This window comes from Hemicordylus capensis, chromosome 3, assembly GCF_027244095.1.
Source record: "Hemicordylus capensis ecotype Gifberg chromosome 3, rHemCap1.1.pri, whole genome shotgun sequence".
Classification (NCBI taxonomy): Eukaryota; Metazoa; Chordata; class Lepidosauria; order Squamata; family Cordylidae; genus Hemicordylus; species Hemicordylus capensis.
In genome coordinates this window covers 337678128-337698492 of record NC_069659.1, presented here as the reverse complement: position 1 = coordinate 337698492, position 20365 = coordinate 337678128, and the positions used below count along the sequence as shown (strand labels likewise).

At 45.1% G+C, this 20365-nt stretch overlaps 1 protein-coding gene across 3 annotated transcripts in view; it reads right to left on the bottom strand.

The window, feature by feature from the left end:
• The window catches only part of FNDC3B (fibronectin type III domain containing 3B), a 447770-nt gene that overhangs the window by 165615 nt on the left and 261790 nt on the right, over positions 1-20365 (bottom strand). For 2 of the 3 annotated variants that reach the window (XM_053308096.1, XM_053308093.1), the window contains exons 5-7: positions 12303-12546; positions 7694-7981; positions 5550-5600 (exon numbers count right to left, since the gene is read on the bottom strand). In XM_053308096.1, coding sequence (XP_053164071.1) covers positions 5550-5600; positions 7694-7981; positions 12303-12546 — 583 coding nt within the window. The remainder of the gene's footprint in view (positions 1-5549; positions 5601-7693; positions 7982-12302; positions 12547-20365) is intronic. The other variant, XM_053308094.1, reaches the window with a different exon arrangement.

Genomic DNA, 20365 nt, shown 5'->3' with positions numbered 1-20365 from the left:
TTGGTTTATAGGGTCCCCCCCACCCCCTGCGCAAGGGAGATCGCATGCACGGACCACGGAGACAAAGTGCTAACTTTCTGCTATGCATGATGGAAAGAAACCAGGGACTAACTTCCGGATCATTGGCTTCCCAACCTTTGGTTCCACCACCAGACCTGCTCTAAGCTCTCTGCCTCTCACTGGGGGGATGAAGCCATAGCTCAGTGGCAGAGTCTTGACATGCAGAAGGTCTCAGGTTCAATCCCTAGCAGAATCTCATCAATAAGGTTGTTGACTGCAAACCTTGGTACCGCCTGCCCACATAGAGGGCAGGCAATCCTGGCAGGAGGAACGTTATTACAAAATGAAATGATAGAGGAAGAGGCTGGAGGAACTGGGGGTGATGCCCCCTTTGGCTTCCGCCCCATACGTCCTTCTTGGAATTTTGCTCTTGTTTCTACTGAGGGATGAGCTTCTTTGAGGTCTTTTGTTTTCTGAGAGCCCATTTTCTGCCATTGCACAGATCCAAACCATGGTGAATACTGTACTGGAGTCACTCACGTATGCGACACTGACTCACACAAATATTATGGTAAGCAAAGAAATGTGGATTTGTAGTACTGAGCGTTGTCCTTGCCTTGCTTAGGAGCAGGGGTTGCTTTGTGAGCTTCCTGAGTAACTCAGGAGGTTCCACACCCAGCATCTGCTGAGGTACAAGGTTCCAGTATGCCGAGGTTCCACTCTCAGGCTCAGAACTTGACTTGCTCAAGGGCTCCGAATAAATAAGAAGCAGAACAGGTATGGATCCACAACAGAATTCCATTAGTTCCACCCTCCTGGCTGTCCATTAACTGTCCTGTGTCCCCAAACATTCTACTCCACTGAGTTACATTTTGGGCAGTTTTGTGTTTTATTTGTCCCCTTACTTTTTCTTCTTCAGATTTTTGTGAAACCAATATATCTGCAGGTTACCTCAAGCTTGCTGGTGTCACCGTTTCTCCCCACAGATGCTCCAGTTAAGCTTCCACAAGGATTGTAACATTTTCCGCTCTTTCAGAAACAGATATAAGGTTTGTATGTCCAAAGCACTTTGCATATGTAAGTCTGCAATCTTTGCAAAAATACTGTAAGGTAAGTGAATATTATCCTCATGTTGCCTATATGGGGCTCAGGCTAGAATCGAATGAACTGCCTAAGGGCCCCCCTACCAAGTTCATGGCAAAGGCAAGATTCAGACCAAGGGCTTCCTGATCTGTAGCTCCATCTTTTAACCTGATACCAGAACATAAAAGTACAGTCTTGTTGGATGAAACCCAGGGCCTGTCTATCTAGTCCAATATTCTGTTTCCTACTAGATGCTCTGGGAAACCCACAAGCATGAAATGAAGGCTTGCCACTTCTCCTGCTGTAGTTCCCCAGCAACTTGTATTCCAGAGTCAGCGTGGTGTAGTGGCTAGAGTGCTGGACTAGGACCGGGGAGACCTGAGTTCAAATCTCCTTTCAGCCATGATACTTGCTGGGTGACTCTGGGCCAGTCACTTCTCTCTCAGCCTAACCTACTTCACAGGGTTGTTGTGAGGAGAAACCTAAGTATGTAGTACACCACTCTGGGCTCCCAGGAGGAAAAGTGGGATATAAATGTAAATAAATCAATAAAATAAAATAAAATAAATTTAGAGATAGCCGATCTCTGAGCCTGGAGGTTGCCTACAGCCATCAAGACTAGTAGCCATGAATTGCCATTGTTAGACCCGCCCTCCAAGAATTCGTCTAAGCCAAGATTGCTCAACTCAAAAGTTCCAGTGGGCCAGAACCAACTATGGCTTGGTGGGCAGGGGCTGAGATCAATTTTCAGTGCATTAAGACATTAACATTATTTTAATCAATTTTCAAGGCATATTACATGTAATAATGTACTGAAAATTGATCTCTGCCCCTGCCCACTAAGCCATGGTTGGTTCTGGCCCACCAAATTCTAATGAAAGCCATTTTTAGCTACTTGGGACCCACAATTTTAACCATCAATGGACCCACAATTTTAACCAAAGATAGCAGCCAGAAAATTCAGTCAATGGGGCACCTGGAGTACACGACAGCCCTCAACAAATGCCAAGTCCTCTCCTCTCCCTAAATTGATATTGCTTTCAGGCTGCAATTCTAGGCATGCTTACTTGGGAGTAAGCCTCACTGGGTACCATGGGACCGATTTCTGAGTAAATATGCATAGGAGGGCGCTGTAAGGCAGTGTCCATAGAGGACAGAGGCTGGCCCCCCTTGGAGAAGAGGGAACTAACGGAAAGAGTTACCCTCTGCCTTTCCACCTGTGCCTGCCTGATACTCTGCCATGCCTGCCCAATGATGCTGTCCCAACCCACTCCACCCATCATTGCTGCTACTCAAGGAGTCAATTGCAGCTGTGGGTGATGGGAGTTGTAGTCCATGAACAGCAGGAGAGTCTCCGATTAGCCAGTCTTGTCCCAGTTAATTCAGAATTGGCCAGGTTGCTAGTGTGGCTCTCAGTAAAGAGCCCACTCGTTCCTGTGACCTTCAGAGGGTCATAATGCTTTGGCTGACTCCCCCACCCCGAGTCCATAGGCTATTTGGACAAATGAGTTCATGCTCTAATGGGGCTTATCGAAGAATTCCATCTCTAGTAGCCTGCTGAGACAGTGGTCAGGTGCAGTGGCAAGGCGTACAAAGTCTATTCCATGGGAAGCTCTCCAGCCCACAAGAGGCTTTTCAAGCATTCTTGTTCTGGTGTACTTGGCTCTAGGCCTCAGCGGAAGGACTTCCATGGCTTTGGAAATGTGTATTCTTAGTCCTCAGTGGAAAATTCTTCTCCATTTCCCCCTTTAGAGTTTGCAGAGAACCTGCGTTATGGAGCTCAAGGCATTTTTGCATTTCTTCTTTTTGCAGTCTGACAAGGAACCAGCTTTCTGCAAGCCAGTTTCAAACTTTGAGACTTTGTGAAGCCCCCATCTGAAAAGGCACCACTGAAGTGCAAGAAACCCAAGTTCACTCCACCCATTTGATTCAGACTTTCTGCAACATTTTTCACCCTTTGCTTTGTGCAACTTTAACTAAAAGTACTCCCTGGCTGACCTAGTGAGCGTTCCAGGGACTTGACTTCATTCGTTTTCTTGGCATTTTTCAGCCGTGCTCATGCTCCACAGCTGTGTGGCCTGCAGAATTTCCCAGAAAATTTAGCTGCAAAATGCCTCATAATCAGATCCACACCCTACAACAGATAGAAAAAACATAGGTTCACTTCTTCCAGGTTAAGCATGACAGCAAACCAGCCAGACAAGCAGGTCACTTCCATGAGGCTGGTAGCATAACCTGCCAAAAACCTTTGAAGTGTTAACTTCAAATACAACCCCAAGCATATTTTTGTACTTAGATGCAACTAGATTTCTTGTCTGTATTCTCACGATGTCTCACTCACAAAATAGAGCCATTCTTATAAGAACATATCTGCTAAATCATACCTAAGGGCCACCTAGCCCAGTACTGCATTTCCCACAGGGGTCAACCAGCAGGGCTTGAAGGCAACAACCTTCTTCCATAGTTGATCCCCAGCACCTGGTACTGAGCAGCATACTGCTCCTGAGTATGGAGGTTCCATATATCCATGATGTGATTAATAGACCAGTATTCTAACACCACTTTAAAGCCATTTAAGCCAGTAGACATCATCACTTCTTATGGCAGCAAATTCCATAAATCAGGGGTTCCTAACTTTGGGCCCAGTGTTCCCTCTAACAGGGATTCCCAGATGTTGTTGACTACAACTCCCATAAACCCCAAGCAAAGGATATTTTGCCACTGGGGATGCTGGGAGTTGTAGTCAACAACATCTGGGAATCCCTGTTAGAGGGAACACTGCTTGGGTCCCCAGATGTTGTTGGACTACAACTTTTATCATTCCCAGCCACAATGGCCTTCAGTCCAACATCTGGGGAACCAAGGTTGGGAACCCCTGACATAAATTGCATGTGTTGCTTAAGGAGGCATTGTCTTTGTCTGTCCTGAATCTACCACCAATCTACTTCACTGGATGATCACAAGTGCTGGTATTATGAAAACAGGGGAGAAACTTCCCACTCTACTTTCTCCACACACTGCATGATTTCATCAACCTCTATCGTGTCCTCTGTAGTCACCTCCACCCCCTAAATTCCTTCAGAATTCCTAAAGTCCCAACACATACAAAGGATGCCAAAATAGTTCTCTGGAAAGTGTTGGCTCATCTCCAGAACCGGCATCCAATCACCAAATTCCAATGGCCAGGATGCCCAGAAGAGGGAGGGGCACAACACGCTCTCCTATTACAAAGGACGAGTGTATCCGGCGCAGTGGCACCTTGCACCATTCATTCTGATGCATACACATGGGTTGCCTGCAATGCAACGGCGTCTTTATTCACTTTGAGGACAAGGACCACTTCACAGCCACGACATGAGCAGACCTCCTCCCAGACAACAAACAGCAAAGCTTCCCACCCACCCCGCTGCACCTGACTCTGCTCTGTCACTATACAACATGTATAGACCCCCCAATAAATGGAACACTTAATGCACCACCAAACATCCACTTCAGAAACTGAGTCTTGGGAGAGCCCAGTTTTCCCTTGCCGGACACTGGACTGGTGCTTCTCCTCCTCTTGCCAGTCCCTTTGGAGGCTTGATGCCTCTCTGTGCCCCACACTGTGGACTATACTTAGCACGGCTCCCTTAGTCTACCACTGCTGCTTTTTCTCTTTCCTCTCTTGGCCTTTCCCCAAGCTACTGCTTCAAAACCAAGGCTCAGCTTCTGGACATGGTAAGGAGAGAAGGGAATGGGTGAGAGAAGAGATTTCAGAAAGCAATTGGAAGCCAACTTCTGAAGTGGCTGGCAATTGCCAGATAACTTCACTGTACATATGGGGGTTCATAATATATCACCCACATGCCCTGTCCCCCCCACCTTTGAAAAGAACCAGACTCAATTCCAGTTTAGGAGTGGTTAAGCCATATCTAGCAACAATGGCCAATGGGGATTGGCCAACCAAACAATGGCCAATGGCCAATCAGTATGCCCGGGGATATTGGAGTGTCTGGGAAGCTGCACAGCTGGCCATTGGGCAACTTCAACGGGTTGGTGACCCATGCAAAATGCCCAGCTGGCCTATGGGAAGACTGGCTTGGCCAACTCACAGAACAGATGCAATTGCTATCTGATGCCACATCAGTGCTGAACCCAGGTCTGCTGATAGGTAAGTGAGAATTGAGGTGCTGTGCAATAATTTCAGGGTAACGGTTGTTGGCATCAGCTCCTTGTGAGAGAGTTTCAAAAGGCAGCCTCTGCAGACACTAACAGCAGTGTGAGATTTGAGTGAACAAACGCTCAAGTACAATGTTCCTTTTTCTAAAGGAATAGCTATCCTTCCTGCCAGGTTGAACTAACAACAATGCTTTCATTTTCTACTTGAAACTTCAGCATTAGACATTACGTGCTGGAGTCAATGGATGAGGCCAAACCTGGGAGGGGGTGGAGGCGCGGGAACGGGGGAGAAGACAAGAAAGACAAACCTTTGTCTGTAATGCTGACATGCTGGACCCCATTGACATGAGTCATCACCACTGTTGGGAACAAAGAGAAGTACTGTAGGCACAGCATAGGTGTGCTGTTTCATAAACCCCACTGGGGCTGCGCCGTCAGAAAGGAAAGACGACCTTTGAGATAGCAGCACCCTAAGACCGCAGGATTGTCCTCCAACTTGGTAATTACATACACACACTTGTAACATCTATCTCAGCTGCACAACCCAAAACAAAGTCTTTGTGGACAAAACACAGTCTTGTTCTTAAGTGATCCTAATACCATAACTGGACATTGCATGCCTACAACACAGCAACAGGCTTATGAGGATTTTATGAATTAAATAATGCCTGTCACTATTTATCATGTATAGAGCACCTTTAATACTGAACATGCTATAATGCTACAGCTCAATCCAGGTAAGACAGAGATACTGCCGGCCAATGGTCCCTCTGACCAAATGTTTGGGGGAACTGATTCATCTTGCATTGTCATTAGATGTCCAGGTGGCATCTGAGGCAGAGAGTAAGGAGTCAGGAATGACATCTAAGTTGACTACTTAGAGCATTGTTGACAATATGAACTACAAGGTTGGTGGCCACCAGAAACCACCGCATTCAAGACCCCATTATCTTTTACAATGTTAATATACCTGTGGATGTTGGTTCTTTGAAAGAGGGAGTCAAGTCTAACAGACAGAGAGACAAGGCTTCTCTGGTCACCATTAAGCCTTATATGCATGAATGTTGCCAACTAGCAAATATTTTCAATGATACTACTTATAAATATGAAAATATGCTATGTGGTTGAACCTCAAGTTACCTCTTAAACCTTCTTCTCTGTTATCTTGCATGCATTAAATCTGAATCTGATTGTTCACTGTTATTGCAAACCCCATCCAATGAAATGAATGAACAATTAACATTTTATTTTGCTACATTAGAGAGCAGAGGGGAGTTAGGTGGAGGTGACCTCATTGGTCTGACCAGACAAATACCACAAATATAGAACTTTATTGTCTTGCGGACAAGCATTTCAAAGCATGAGCTAACTCAACTAAAGCATATGCATCCAGGGGTGCAAATATAATTGAACAAAGAAGGACAGATGTCCTGGACCCCTGAGGGAGGGCTACAGTTCAATTCTCTCTCTCTCTCTCTCTCTCTCTCTCTCTCTCTCTCTCTCTCTCTCTCTCTCTCATCCCCACCGCCCTAGCTCACCGGCACACTGTTGGCTCCTGATCAGAGGGCTCACCATGGCTTCAAAAAAGTCAAGCCCTCTACAGGAGGTATATATGTTTAAAAATGTACATATCTATGAGCCAGGGGGATGTGCACATGCAAAAGTGTGTGTGAAAGTTTCTGCCTGCATGAGAGAAAGGTCATGCTGAGAACTTTTTGCTTTTCACCATGTCCTTATAATTCCTCTGCAGGAAAAGATTTGGTGGGGTGGGGTGGTGGAGAGGTATGTGGGGAACCCAGGGGCCCATCTTCCCTCCTTGTCTCAGGGCCCACTCCAACCTAGCTGCCTTGAGATTTTCTCAATGCAAACAAACAAACAAACAAACAAACAAACAAACAAACAAACAAACAAACAAACAAAACAATACTGCGCTAGATAGACCAGTGGTTTAAAAAAATAAATATAAACAAACAAACTAAACTAAACTAAACCTTGGAACATAGGAATCTGCCATATACTGAGTCAGACCATTGGTCCATCTAGCTCAGTACTGTCCACACAGACTGGCAGCAGCTTCTCCAAGGTTGCAGGTAGGAGTCTCTTTCAGTCCTATCCTGGAGATGCCAGGGAAGCAACTTGGAACCTAGATGCTCTTCACAGAGCAGCTCCATCCCTTTAAGGTGTATATCTTACAGTGCTCACACATCAAGTCTCCCATTCATATGCAACTGGGGTAGATAGACCCTGCTTAGCTAAAGGGACATCATGCTTGCAACCACAAGACCAGCTCTCCTCCCATAAGACTCTCGCTATGCCCCTTTGTGCATCAGTTGATTTACATGTCTTGCAGATGGTGTCTGTGTCTCCTTGATACATCTATTCCACCCACAAACTTGTTTTGAAACCCCTGCAAACTAATGAACGAACGTTAAGAAGCACCAACTACCATTACCATGTATATCCTGCTCGTTCGCTTTGGGGCTGCTTCTTGCTCTGCGTTCCATCTTTTTCACTGCAGGGGCTCCTCCGCCTCCCCCATTTGCAGCTCCGTTGTGAGTCTTGACTGTACCATTGTACACAGTCGCACAGCTTCCCAGATGGCTCTTGTAGATGGACGACGGAGGGCTGTTCAAACGGTTCTGGCGATCAATCTGTCTGTCTTTGATTTTTGTGCGCTGGGGCTTGCTGTACTGGTCTTCCCGGGTGATGTAGCTGGACATTCCATATAGTGGTATAATTTCTGAAATTAAAGCAATTAGAACAGTTCAGTTTCCCATGGGAATGTCACTTGCATTGATTTACCATAGCAATGTTCTGTTTGTGCACCCAAAATAATTATGTTAATGGGTATGTTTGCACTTAGTCTCACAAACAGCAGTAGCTTACTCCAGCAGTAAAGTGCTTCATCTCAGTAGGCTGGGACACCCTACAAGACAGACTCCGTACAGTACAGGCAGCAGGAAGGCTCTATACAAGACAAGTTCTTTACTGAGGATTGCAGAAGGAAACTACTGCTACTTGAGAGAGGAGAGGCAAATGCTTGCATTTTAACACAGATTAACTCAGTACTTCTCAAAACTTGGGTCCCCAAACATTGTTGGACTACAACATTTTCATCATTCTTTGGCCATCGCAGCCGTGGATTATATTGTTGGACTACAGCTCCCATCCTCCCCCAGCTACAATGGCCAAAGGATGATAAGCACTGTAATCCAACAACTTCTGGGACCCAAGTTTGAGAAGCCCTGGATTAACTGAATACCTTTGTGTTCAAGTTGATTGACCAATGGCATTATCCCCAATAAACCACCACCCCCATTACTCGTAGCACCAATTACAGTTCAAAAAAAATGGGAGAGACAAAAATTGGTTTCCCACCAATGTATCTAGCTGTGCTCTAAGGTGGGATAGAAACAGGTGCTCGACTGTAACCTAAGCAGCTCCATTCCCTTAATGGCAGTGTACAATTGTGCAGCAAGTCATTTCTTGTGGCTGAAAGCCTGGTCTGTTTTGCACTGGGTGCTGCTTTAGTTGCAGAAGGGGATAGGATTGTGCCGTTTGTTAGCAAGCTTTCGTCCAAACTGGCAATACATTTAAAAACAATCGTAAGTGAAGGATTGCCATGTTAGGCACCTTCTGAGAAAGAGTTCTTTTCTCTCCCCTTGATGTAGGTACAACTTTTTAAAAAAAATGTTGCCTTCTTTTGCTCACACAGACCAAACAACAGATTCCGCTCAAGGCTGGGAGAGGCATAACAGAATGTAGTTTGGATGGAAATCAGTCATTTCTCTCCCTCTTATGCTTCGGATTATTTATACCCCTGGAGAGTATTAAGGCTTGTAGAGTTATCTTCAGGGACCAGATAGAGTTTTTGCAATGACCAGTTGCAAATTATTGTCAAGAAGCAGGCTAAGCCAAAACAAAACAATTCCTCTCTCTTTCCCCACTGTTTTTGCGAAATCGTTGCATGACTAACATGACAAAGGACATAAAGGTCCTTCATCTCCAGTCATCAGTGAAAAGCAGAGCCCCAGATTGGCTTCTGACATTGGCCATTGCCTCTGGGTAAGGCTTGTCAGATCATATTCTCTTCACTAACCCCATCACTACCCATCATATAAAAAAGAAACACAAGTACGACACCAGCAGTGGTCACTGGATGGTTACTATGCTGGGTTGAACAGGGACAGTTATTTTCCTCCTGCTAAATAGGTCACAACCTTTTCACTGGATTGGAAGTTAAAATTCTCTTTCCCAAGTTAGCAGGGACTCTTGTTGTGAGATCTTCTAGCTAATTCATTGTAGTGAGGGGAGCAGAGAAGGGGATGTGGACCAAAGGCATGAAGTGTATTCCCAGTATCACCTTGGGTGGAATTTGCAGCAGAAAAACAACATGAGGGTGAAATTGTGCAGGAAGGCTGGCATTCCCACAATGCACTTGCACTATGCACAAAGTTGTGTTTTAGTCAGGATGTCCTGATGTTAATAATGTGCTTGGCCCTTAGTTTTGTTTACTCAGTAGCAGCTGGGGTGGGCGGATGGTTAGCAGTACTTTAAATGCCACACTTTAAAGCACAATTCACATATCCCCTCCTTGTGCTGCATCATTTTTATCTGGCTAAATATATTCGGTTCCTTGAGTCAATCCTGCTAGAATATTGTGGATGGCTGTCCTCGGAATCTTTTCCAACATTTCTCCATTCTTCTTTTGCCATCTGGGTACAGATCCACAGTTCTGATGCTAAGCCAGAGCCACCTGCTCAGAACAACATTTGGGCACATCTGCTTTAGGTATTATCATACTTCAGAAACTCCAAAGGAGAGAACATTTGGCATTTCTCACCAAAGCAAACACTGCACAAAGATATATATATTATCCCTCTAGTCTCAACAAACTTTGTACTGCACAGAACAAAACACTAGAGCTAGCAAAACACTAGCGCTACAACAATTTAATCTAGATTAATTGATTTTAAAACTATTTTGACTTTTAAAAATGTAGACCCATATATCAGATTTTTAATTTTTAAAATTAAAAACTGCAAAGGGCAAGTGCCATTTTAGGAGGGATTTCTTCTTTCAAACACAGGAGCAGGGATAGGCAACTTTGTCTCTCCAGCTGTTGCTGAATGACAACTTTCATCATCCTCAGCCAAAAATTTATTTATCCTTTTCCAAAAACCACAATTTATCCACAATTTATCCTTTTCCAAAAACCATTGCATTGAAAGGGGGGGGGGAACCCCAAACCTAAATCCATAGGGTCCAAATTAAAAGCAGCAATAAAAGGTAGACAGCCCCAAATCAGGTTAAAAAGGAGAGGAAACCCCAAATACCTCCAAAATAAACTTTATTCCTGGCCTGACACATTTTGGTGAGGCCTTTATCCATAGGCAATAGATTTCGGTTACAAGGAACGGCCTACAGGGACATAGCAAGACTGAAGTGAGCCCTGGGACAAGTAGTGAAGATGGCCCCCTGCCCCACTCCTGGCCCCCACCTGTTTCATTTTCTCTGTCCCTATATCTTTGCTGCAGAAGAGCTGTAAGGACATGGCAGAAAACAAAACATTCTCGGCACACCCTTTCTCCTGCCTCTACACAAATATCATCACACACTCCCCATGCACAAGAGCAAAGAGTGATCTGTCACCCACCAGCATGGCCCCTCTCACGCAGGGGCCCAGGGCCATTTGTCTTACCTTGTCCAGTTATAGCTACACACCTGGCAGCACAGGCTTATTTTCAACCTCTTCCAACTTTTGAGAGATATTGGAACAATGGCCTTGCTATTCTTGAAAGATGGTTATCCTTCGATTTTCATAGATCGAAATAATCTCCCATATTCAAGACTTGACAGATTTAATTCAATACTCCCTTCCAAGTCTGATATTCATAAATCATAGTGATACGTCATAAGGTAGACAATGGGTAAAATGCATTATTATTAGAGCCTTATTGCTACCATCACTTATTTTATGTCTGTATTCACCTTAAGTGGCTCAGCGGGGAAATGCTTAACTAACAAGCAGAAAGCTGCCGGTTCAATCCTCGCTGGTATGTTTCCCAGAGGCAACAGCGATATAAGAAGATGCTGAAAGGCATCATCATACTGCACGGGAGGAGGCAATGGTATTCCTGTATTCTACCAAAAGGAAACCACAGGGCTCTGTGGGTGCCAGGAGTTGAAATCGACTTGATGGCACACTTTACCTTATTCACTGGTAAGTATTCACACACACACCCCACTCCTTTTAAACTTTTGTTTGGTTTTTAAATTTTATTTTATTTATTTAACACATTGTTTATACCGCCCCATATGCAAGTCCCTGGGCGGTTCGCAATCTAAAAACACAACAGTGTGGTGTAGTGGTTAGAGTGCTGGACTAGGACCAGGGAGACCCGAGTTCAAAACCCCATTCAGCCATGAAACTAGCTGGGTGACTCTGGGCCAGTCACTTCTCTCTCAGCCTAACCTACTTCACAGGGTTGTTGTGAAAGAGAAACTTAAGTATGTAGTACATCGCTCCAGGCTCCTTGGAGGAAGAGCGGGATATAAATGTAAAATAATAATAATAATAACAACAACAATACATACATTAACACAATTAAAGCAGTTTAAAATACAGATAACAACTCTAAAACTTTAAAAACTATAAACTAAAAGAGTCTAGTTCTAAATCTTTCAAAAGCTTTATAAAGAGCTTTATAGCTTTAAAAGACTGTGTGCCCTTTTGGGATAGGATTATTAATTCTAATGAATGCTGTAAGCTGCTCTGCGGGATATAAATGTAACAAACAAACAAATAGGTAGACTTGATGCACCTTAGTGAATTACCTAAGAATTCTCAGTTTTTTGTTTCTGTATATCTGATACAAATTGAAAATACTTGTTCCTTTAAAAAAAAGAGAGAGTTTGTTTTTGAAAACTGAAATATGTTTTTAAAAAGAGCCTTGCCAAAATGTGTTGGGCCAAGACTAAAGTACAATTCAAAGGCATCTGGAATTTCTCCTCCTTTTGTAGGAGCCATATAAGAATTCCTATGCTGCGTTTGGGCTTACCTTGTTCTCCATAGATTGTATGGGGAAGATGATGCTGAGGAAAGAATTGCGGTGGCATGTCCCCGGGCCCAGTGACAGGCGGGTAGAAAGCCGCATGGGAGTTTGGAATGAAATGCGGATGATGCGCAAGGTACGGAGGTAAGTGGTGGGTTGGTGAAATGGCGGAGGGATAGCTCGGAGGATAGCACTCTGGAGACTGGGGGGTGACCACCACCCGGCGAACACCCGTGTTGTCTTCTATTACCTGTAAAAGCAAGACAGCAAAAGTTAATATAACTGCAGAAATTTGCCCACTAAATAATTGTAGCACACACATTTTCTCCTCCCGTTTCAAAAACTATTAGCTTTTCATGTGTAGGAAGAATTGCGTCTAAATATACCCCGTGCCAGCAATTTTGGTAGTAATGTTGCTCACGGCAGACAGTCAGGCAGCCACACTAATTATAGCCAGGCATTCTGTAATTGCTTGAACAATGAGATTTTGAATGGAGATCAAAGCAAACAAAAATGCATCAACTAGTGGTCCAGGGAAGGGGCCAGGCTTGCCTTATGCACAAACAGCAACACTGTGGACTGGACTAACTGTGAACAATGTTTATATTTTAGTGGCTTTTGCTGCACAAAAGCGGAAGGTTTAAAAACAATCATTCGGGATGCTGCAGGGATGCTGGCAAGTGAGAAGTTAAGCTATAATGTAGGCAAAGCCAGCTCCAAATTCGAGGAGCAACTTGACTAAGTGATCTCCACGGGATTCTTCCTCTTATGTGAGTTTCTTTCATTCTTGGTGGGCGGGCAGAAACCACCAATGTTCTAGTGCCATCTTCCACCCCCCATCCCCCGCAACACACAATGCCCCATATAACATGGGAAGGAGAGCTGGCATGAATTGTCCCTTGTGCTAACCAAGGTCTGCCCTGGTTTGCATGTAGGTGGGCCATTATATTTTTCCTACATGTATTATTTGCAGAATGTGGCATAACTCAGAGCAGAACATCTGCTCTGCATGCAGAAAGTCCCAGGTTCAGCCCCTGACATCTCCAAGATAGGGCTGAGAGAGACTCCTACCTAAAACCTTGGAGAGCAGCTGCTAGTCAGTGCAGACCAGGGTTGCTCACCTTTGGCCCTCCAGCTGTTTTGGGACTACAACTCCCATAGTTCCCAGCCACAGTGGTCAATAGCCAGGAATTATGGGAGTTGTGGGCTAACATCTGTCAAAACTGAACTAGCGGGACCACTGGTCTGGTAGAAGGCAGCTTCCAATGTAACCTGGTGACTCCACATAGGGCACTTTGGATGAAAAAACATGGCTTACTAACAACTGTCAGCTAAATGATGATAAGGTTGCTACTACTGGCCCACCAAGAATGAAAGGAACCCCACTCCATTGTCGTGGTATCAGGACCCACCTGATTGCAACCTAGAGGAAAGCCTGGCAGAGGAGGAGCTCGCCCCAACTGATACCAGACCCCCTTCCCCAACAAAAGCCCCCTTGATCCAAAAGGCAGCCAGAGCTTGTTGCCTCTCCTTCATTTGTCTCCTTGGAGGAGCCCTGCTAGGGGCCATCTAGGAATCTTGCCCTATTCCTAGAACCCCACCATCACCTCCAGGACCCCAGGAGCTGAGGCAACACTGAGCTAGGGCTGAGCTCCAGCACTGGAGACAGTGTGCTCACTTGGCTGCTCAGGACCTCCCTCCTAATAGGTCTACTTGGGAGGAGGAGGAGGTCAGCTCCAGTGCCTGCTTTTTATTGGGGCCAGCCTGTGATCCTCAAAGGGGCAAGGCTCCTGGCTACTCTGTTTATTTCACGTGCACATCCCTTTGTAAAAAAAAAGGGGGGGGAACACTCCCCTCCACCTGCCTCTTTGTATACGAATGAGGCAATTGTGCAGTAAAGCAGATGGAACTGTGGCCATCAGATCTAGTTTGGCTCATCAAGGCTGCCCAGTTCCAACTTCTCCTTCTTCTTAACGTGCTCAACTTTCCCATTGCAACCACTGCATCTTCAAAGTGTTTAAACTTTCACTGGATCATACCCAAAGATTTGACAAATAACTGTTATATTAGTTATTTGGGGTATTTGGCGGGGGAGGGGGGAATCCTCCATGGGCAGATTAAAAGTTTACAGCCCTGTTTATAAGGTAAATCTTATTCTCATTGTTACCTTGGGGATAAGAACTCCATACATTTCCTCACTGGAACAGATTTATCAGAAACTATATAAAAAGACTTATAGTCACACTTATTTCAATCTCAGAAAGTATTATATTTAGCTTTTTAGGTTCCTGATGTCAAATATTTCTAGTGTGTAAATGATATGATTTCTCCCTACCATTTGTCTCAAGAAAACTGTTAGGAGTGTTCTTGAAATAGGGTTGAGCTGAAAGGGGGAGTGCTTTTTATGGTTATATGTCCATTCAGCAATGTTTCAGGGTCACCACAGAAACAGAAAATATTCACCGAGGTCATCCACATGTCCGGGTGGGCGGTGGGGAGGCTTCGCTTTACTCACCTTCTTGCTGCCCAACAATTGGCAAACTGTTAGTGGGAGAGCCGTCCGCACTCCCTCAGGACGCATTTCCAGAGAGCTGGGATGGCATGACCTGGCCTCTAGGCTTCCCACAATACGCCATGTTCTGAGCACAGTGCATTGGGGGATTGGCCCAGGAGTTACCAGCTAAGCTTATTCTGTCAGCTCCCAGAAGCCTCCCTGGTTGCAACTGCATCCCCAGATCTGGAGACTGCACTCAGGAGCTGCACCGCAAAGTGAGCTCCCAGTCCAGGTTATATATGGGGGCAAGTCGCTTATAGCTGGCAGTGGACTGGTTGCCCCTAGACTTGGGCTGCAAGTAACACAAATTGCAAAGGGGATTAGCTTTGCTCTCCTCTCCCTACATGGTGGCCCGGCTAAGAAGACTCCAGAACTAGCAATTGTGAGTTATCTGGCATCCAAGGTCATTTTGGATTTAGGATGATGAACTCTAAAACTCCCCTCATCCTCTCACAAGGGAGATAGCACCTGTTGCAAATGAAACAATTAGGCCTCTTAGGGAAAGCAGATAGAGACGAGTGCAGCAGCAAACTCCCTCACAATAGGGATCAGTCAGTGACATAACTTTGAAGAGGTACATATCAAAACTTTTGATAGAACTATTGGCAAGCCCTTCCCAGCACAGGATACTCTTGGTTGCACCTGCACACTCCAGTTGTCCTCACAATCAGCCTTGAATACAATAGGCAATTCACACACCTTCCCGCCCAGGAAGGACAACCAGACACCATGCATTCCAAAAAAGCCTGTCTGGACTCCCCTATTCAGCAGAGCATAACAGCAAAGTGACCCCAAGGCACTTTTTGGGATATAAGTATCCCTAACCCCATTACTCAGTGTGCTTCCTCGTTTATTATACACTTGGGACTCCACTGCAACAAGAACTCCAGCAGACCCCCTTGGTGTGCCCCTTTCTATTGAGGCCACCTGAGCTGAAATCACTACCTGGGTTGTCCGTGTACCAATCCAGCTTACCTAGCAGGAGCAGGAAGCTGGGCCCACTGAGAAGACATTATCGTGGGCATCCCTCTACACTAATTCCGACAACTTTCCACTTCACCTCTTTGGATGGATGCTAGTCTCCAGCTGCCAGAGTTGGACCTTCATGAGGACAGGTGATATAGCCTCTTGACTGGCTCCTTCAGGGCTGAATCTTTCCCTCTCTCCAATTTCTGAAACCTTACCCCCCTATCTTAAAACTTTCACTAGCCCTCCTGGAAATTTACACATAATTTGGAACTTTAAGCTAAACGTCCCTTACAATAGTCTGTTTTAAACATATTTGTAGTACTTTTATGCTAGGACTGCCTAGTAACCTAGTCTTATTGCTTTTATTTGTTTTTCTTGCAATAAATTCCTTTTGCTAATTAGAACCTCTCAAGCCAATTTTCTTGAGTTCAGGTGCTTGCACAAATTAAAACTGCTTGGAACTTTCTCACCCTTTTTGAGCTAAATTCCCCACATTCACCTGAACTGGGGGTGTTGATCAATCATCCCTAAGGAGTGACTCTACGGGCTGTAGATTGACAGCTGGCCTTGGCCAAGAGGACAGGGATGACTTTTTGAAGTGTGACCTCAGTACAACACACACAAATGCAGAACATTTTTTGCATGACATTAAGCAATCCAGGAATCTCGATTAAGCTACCACCCAAATATTGCAAAAAACAAGAAATGTTGTGCAAGTTCCAAAATATGCCGTTAGAACAGTAGTGACATCTCTTCATAAAAGGTCCCATACAGTACAATGCAGAAGACCACACCAAGCTTCCCATGATTAAGTCATGTAAGCACAGCCACACTGCAGCCATGCAACAAGCCAAGTTCACCAAACCACAGAAACAAAAATCACAGCATCAGCACTCTCTTCCTCAAAACAAGAGAGCATAAGAGCCACACACCCAAAGACCAACACCTCTAAAAGTCAATTGAGAAAGAAACAAGTTCTTACTGGAACTAATCAGCCTACTTTCCTTTCACTGTTTCTACAACTGGACTAAATTTAGTGCAAATCGAGGTCCACAAGTTAGATCTCTCACACCTCAAATGTTCATGTGTCTGCCATCTTGGATGGGGTGGATGACATCATTACACACCATGCCATTAGGGCGTCCTTATGTATCCCTACAGCTGTAGCAAATTTGGTTCAAATAGGTTAGACAGTCCTCAAGTTAGTGCACTTGCACCTCAAAAGTTCATATGTCCATCATCTTGGACCGGGGTGGATGACCATCACAAACTACACCACTGGAGCATCCCTATGTGTCCATACAGCTGTAGCAAATTGGGTTCAAATCAGTTAGACTGTCAACAAGTGAGTGCACTTGCGGCTCAAAAATTTATGTGTCCGGCATCTTGAATTGGGTTGGATGACATCATCACAATCTATGCCGTTGAGGAGTCCCTATGTGTCCCTACAGCTGTGGCAAATTTGGTTTAAATCGGTTAAGTGGTTCACAAGTTAGCCCACTTGTGCCTCCAAAGTTTACGTGTCTACCATCTTGAATCAGTGTAGATGACATCATCACAAACTAGGCTGTTGAGGTGTCCCTATGTGTCCCTACAACTGTACCTGATTTGGTTCATATTGGTCCAGGCATTGCAAAATGGGGGGTAGTGGGGACACACACACGGTCACACACACAGAATGTTGGGTGATCTCATAAGCCTACTGGAAAGTAGGCTAAAAAGAGACAGAAGCAGAGTTAACCTGAAACCATTGGCAATTGCTCACACTGGAACCCATGCTGCATGTAATTTGCAACTACTGCATTGCATGTGTTTTGTATCTAGGGCTGAACTGCCATCCCATTTACAGGCAGCAACAATTGAGGATGATTTTGATGGGTTTTCAGGAGTGACTTGGATGCAAAATCTATTATATTAACTAGCTGACCCCGCACAGAACATCTGTGCGTTCTATGGGGCCGGTGGTTACCTCTCCCCTGCCCCCTCTGCCCCAGTCTCTGCTTCTGGGTCCAGCCACCTCTCCTCCCCACTACCACTTCTGCCCCCCCTTTCTTTCTCCCCTCCTGGGTTTTGCCTCTGTGGCTGGGCCCGGCCCGCCACCTCCGGCCTCCATGGCCGGGCTGCCACCACGGCAACCAATCCTCCTGGGTGCGCCTAAGCCAATCAGGCGTGTCTACCACCCAGCCAATCAGCTGGGCTCTGGGACTCACATTCCAAGGCATACCCAGGATAATTAATATAATAGATTCTCCTGGGTGTGCCTTGGAATGTGCGTCCCAGAGCCCAGTTGATTGGCTGGGTGGTGGACGCACCTGATTGGCTGAGGCACACCCAGGAGGATTGGTTGCCACAGTGGTGACCCGGCCATGGAGGCCAGAGGTGGTGGGCCCGGCTGCGGAGGCAAGGCCCCTTAGTGGGGAAAGAAAGTGGGGGGCAGAAGTGGCAGTGGGGAGGAGAGGTGGCTGGGCCCGGAAGCAGAGACTGGGGCAGAAGGGGGGGGGGAGAGGTATCAGCTGGCCCCAAAGAGCACACAGATGCTTTTAGAAAAAGCACATCACAGCTTTTAGAAAAAGTATAAAATCTTGGCTTTTTGCCCAGGCATTTATTTGATTCTCTGCTGCTGCTCTTTATAGTCTGTATTGCTTTTATGATTTTGTTTTAAATTTTTAATCAGATTTGTTTAATTTTTTCCCAACTTAATGTTTTAATTGTGTCTTTTTTACCATCTTGTGTTTAAATTTTTTGCTGTAAACCGCCTTGGGATTGCTTTAATGAAAGGCGGTGTATAAATTTAACAATAAATAAAAATAAAATAAATGCTCTGTGTGGGGTCGGCTAGTTAGAATAAAAAACTCCTGGGGGTACCAGTAACTGCTGAGTCTTCCTCTTAGTGCCTGGTTGATGGTCACCTGTTTTACCTCTGCAATCCCCCCTCAGAAGAATCCTGCAGGACGACACAGCATTTCTCAGAGAGGGGGATTGTGAGGGAAAATGGCACCCACTGGCAGGAGCACTGTTACTTCAAAACAGGCTGTGCTGGCAGCAAAATAAGGGAATAGCCAGGGGCTGGTTTCAGTCCCTCACCAGCCCCCTCTAAATTTAGAGCTAAGGTTCTATCACTTTCAGCTCAGCGGTATTATTTTTTGAGCTGTAACTTAGCAGTAACTTTTTAGCTCATGCGTAGGCAACCCTGGCTCTCCCAGCTGTTGCTGAACCACAACTCCCATCATCCCCAGCCACAATAATAAATAAAGTTTGGCTGGAGATGATGGGAGTTGTAGTTCAGTATCAGCTGAAGAGCCAAGGTTGCAAACTCCTGATTGTTTAATAGATAAAGCGACTCATTTCAACTTGTTTCAGCTGAAGACTAAAAAGAGTCTTTTCTGGGCTGGCCCCCAAGCTTTGAAATCGACTTCCCATCACTACGTGGCATACTACTGAGTGTGCCCCATTTGAAACAGGCCATTTAAACTTTGTTTTTGGACAGGCTTTTAAACAATTTGTTTAACTTCAGCTTCAACAATTAACGTTCTTTCACTTTTAGGCTGGCTATCGGTTTTCTTTTCCCCCAATTCAGTTTTCTTGTTTTGTGATCTTATCTATACTGTGGATTTTTAACATTTGGGGAATCAACATGACTAAAGCGCAAGCTAAAAAGAGATTAAATAAATAGAATCAAGCACGCTAGCCAGAAAAAGTGGGGTTTCAGAAGGGAGTTTTAGCTTGGCAGTAGCACAGCAGTTTTGCATGCAAAAGGTCCTGGGTTCAAACCCTAGTACAGTATCTCAAAATAGAGCTGGGATAGCTCCCTAACTGAAACCCCAGAGAAGCTGCTACCAGTCAGCATAGATAATACTGAGCTAGATGGACCAATGTCTGACTTGGTTTTATGCAGCTCCCTATGTTCATGCAAAGACAGGTTTGAAGGAAGGAAGATTTATGAGGAAGTGTGGAAGTACTGACGAGGTGTTGAAAAGTAGCAGGGGGCATAGAAAAGGATGCAGAACTAGACCCCATCCAGCACCCTTGCAAAGTACGGATTGGGTCCTTGGAGCCTAAAGATGCACTCCAGCTGTTCACCCACTATTGACAATACAGCCTACCGCTCACCACACAAACCAACACCTGGTCAGCTCCTCTTTTTGCTGATAATTTTCACCAAACTGAAGTGGTAATGAAGCATCACTTCCATCCTGAGCTGCAATCAATGGGCAGCAGCAGTAACGTTCAAGGCTCATGCTAAATAATCCAAAGGATTGGCATAACAAAATGGGGGGGAAATGGATTTTATGGCTGTCACCTAATAGGCCCTGTTATTTCTCCACAGGGGTATCTGCTTTCAAGCCAGCTCTGGAGACATTGGCTTTGGAGGGCCGACCAAACCGAAGTAAAAATGTGTTTTTGTTCACCAACTGGAATGTTCTTATTTCCTTTACATCCTTGTCATCCCCGTGCCAAAATAAACAGAAGACAAATTAAATAATCACTCAATAATCCTATTAATTACCAACACCGCTAAGCACCAGCAAGAGCAAATAAAGCAAAC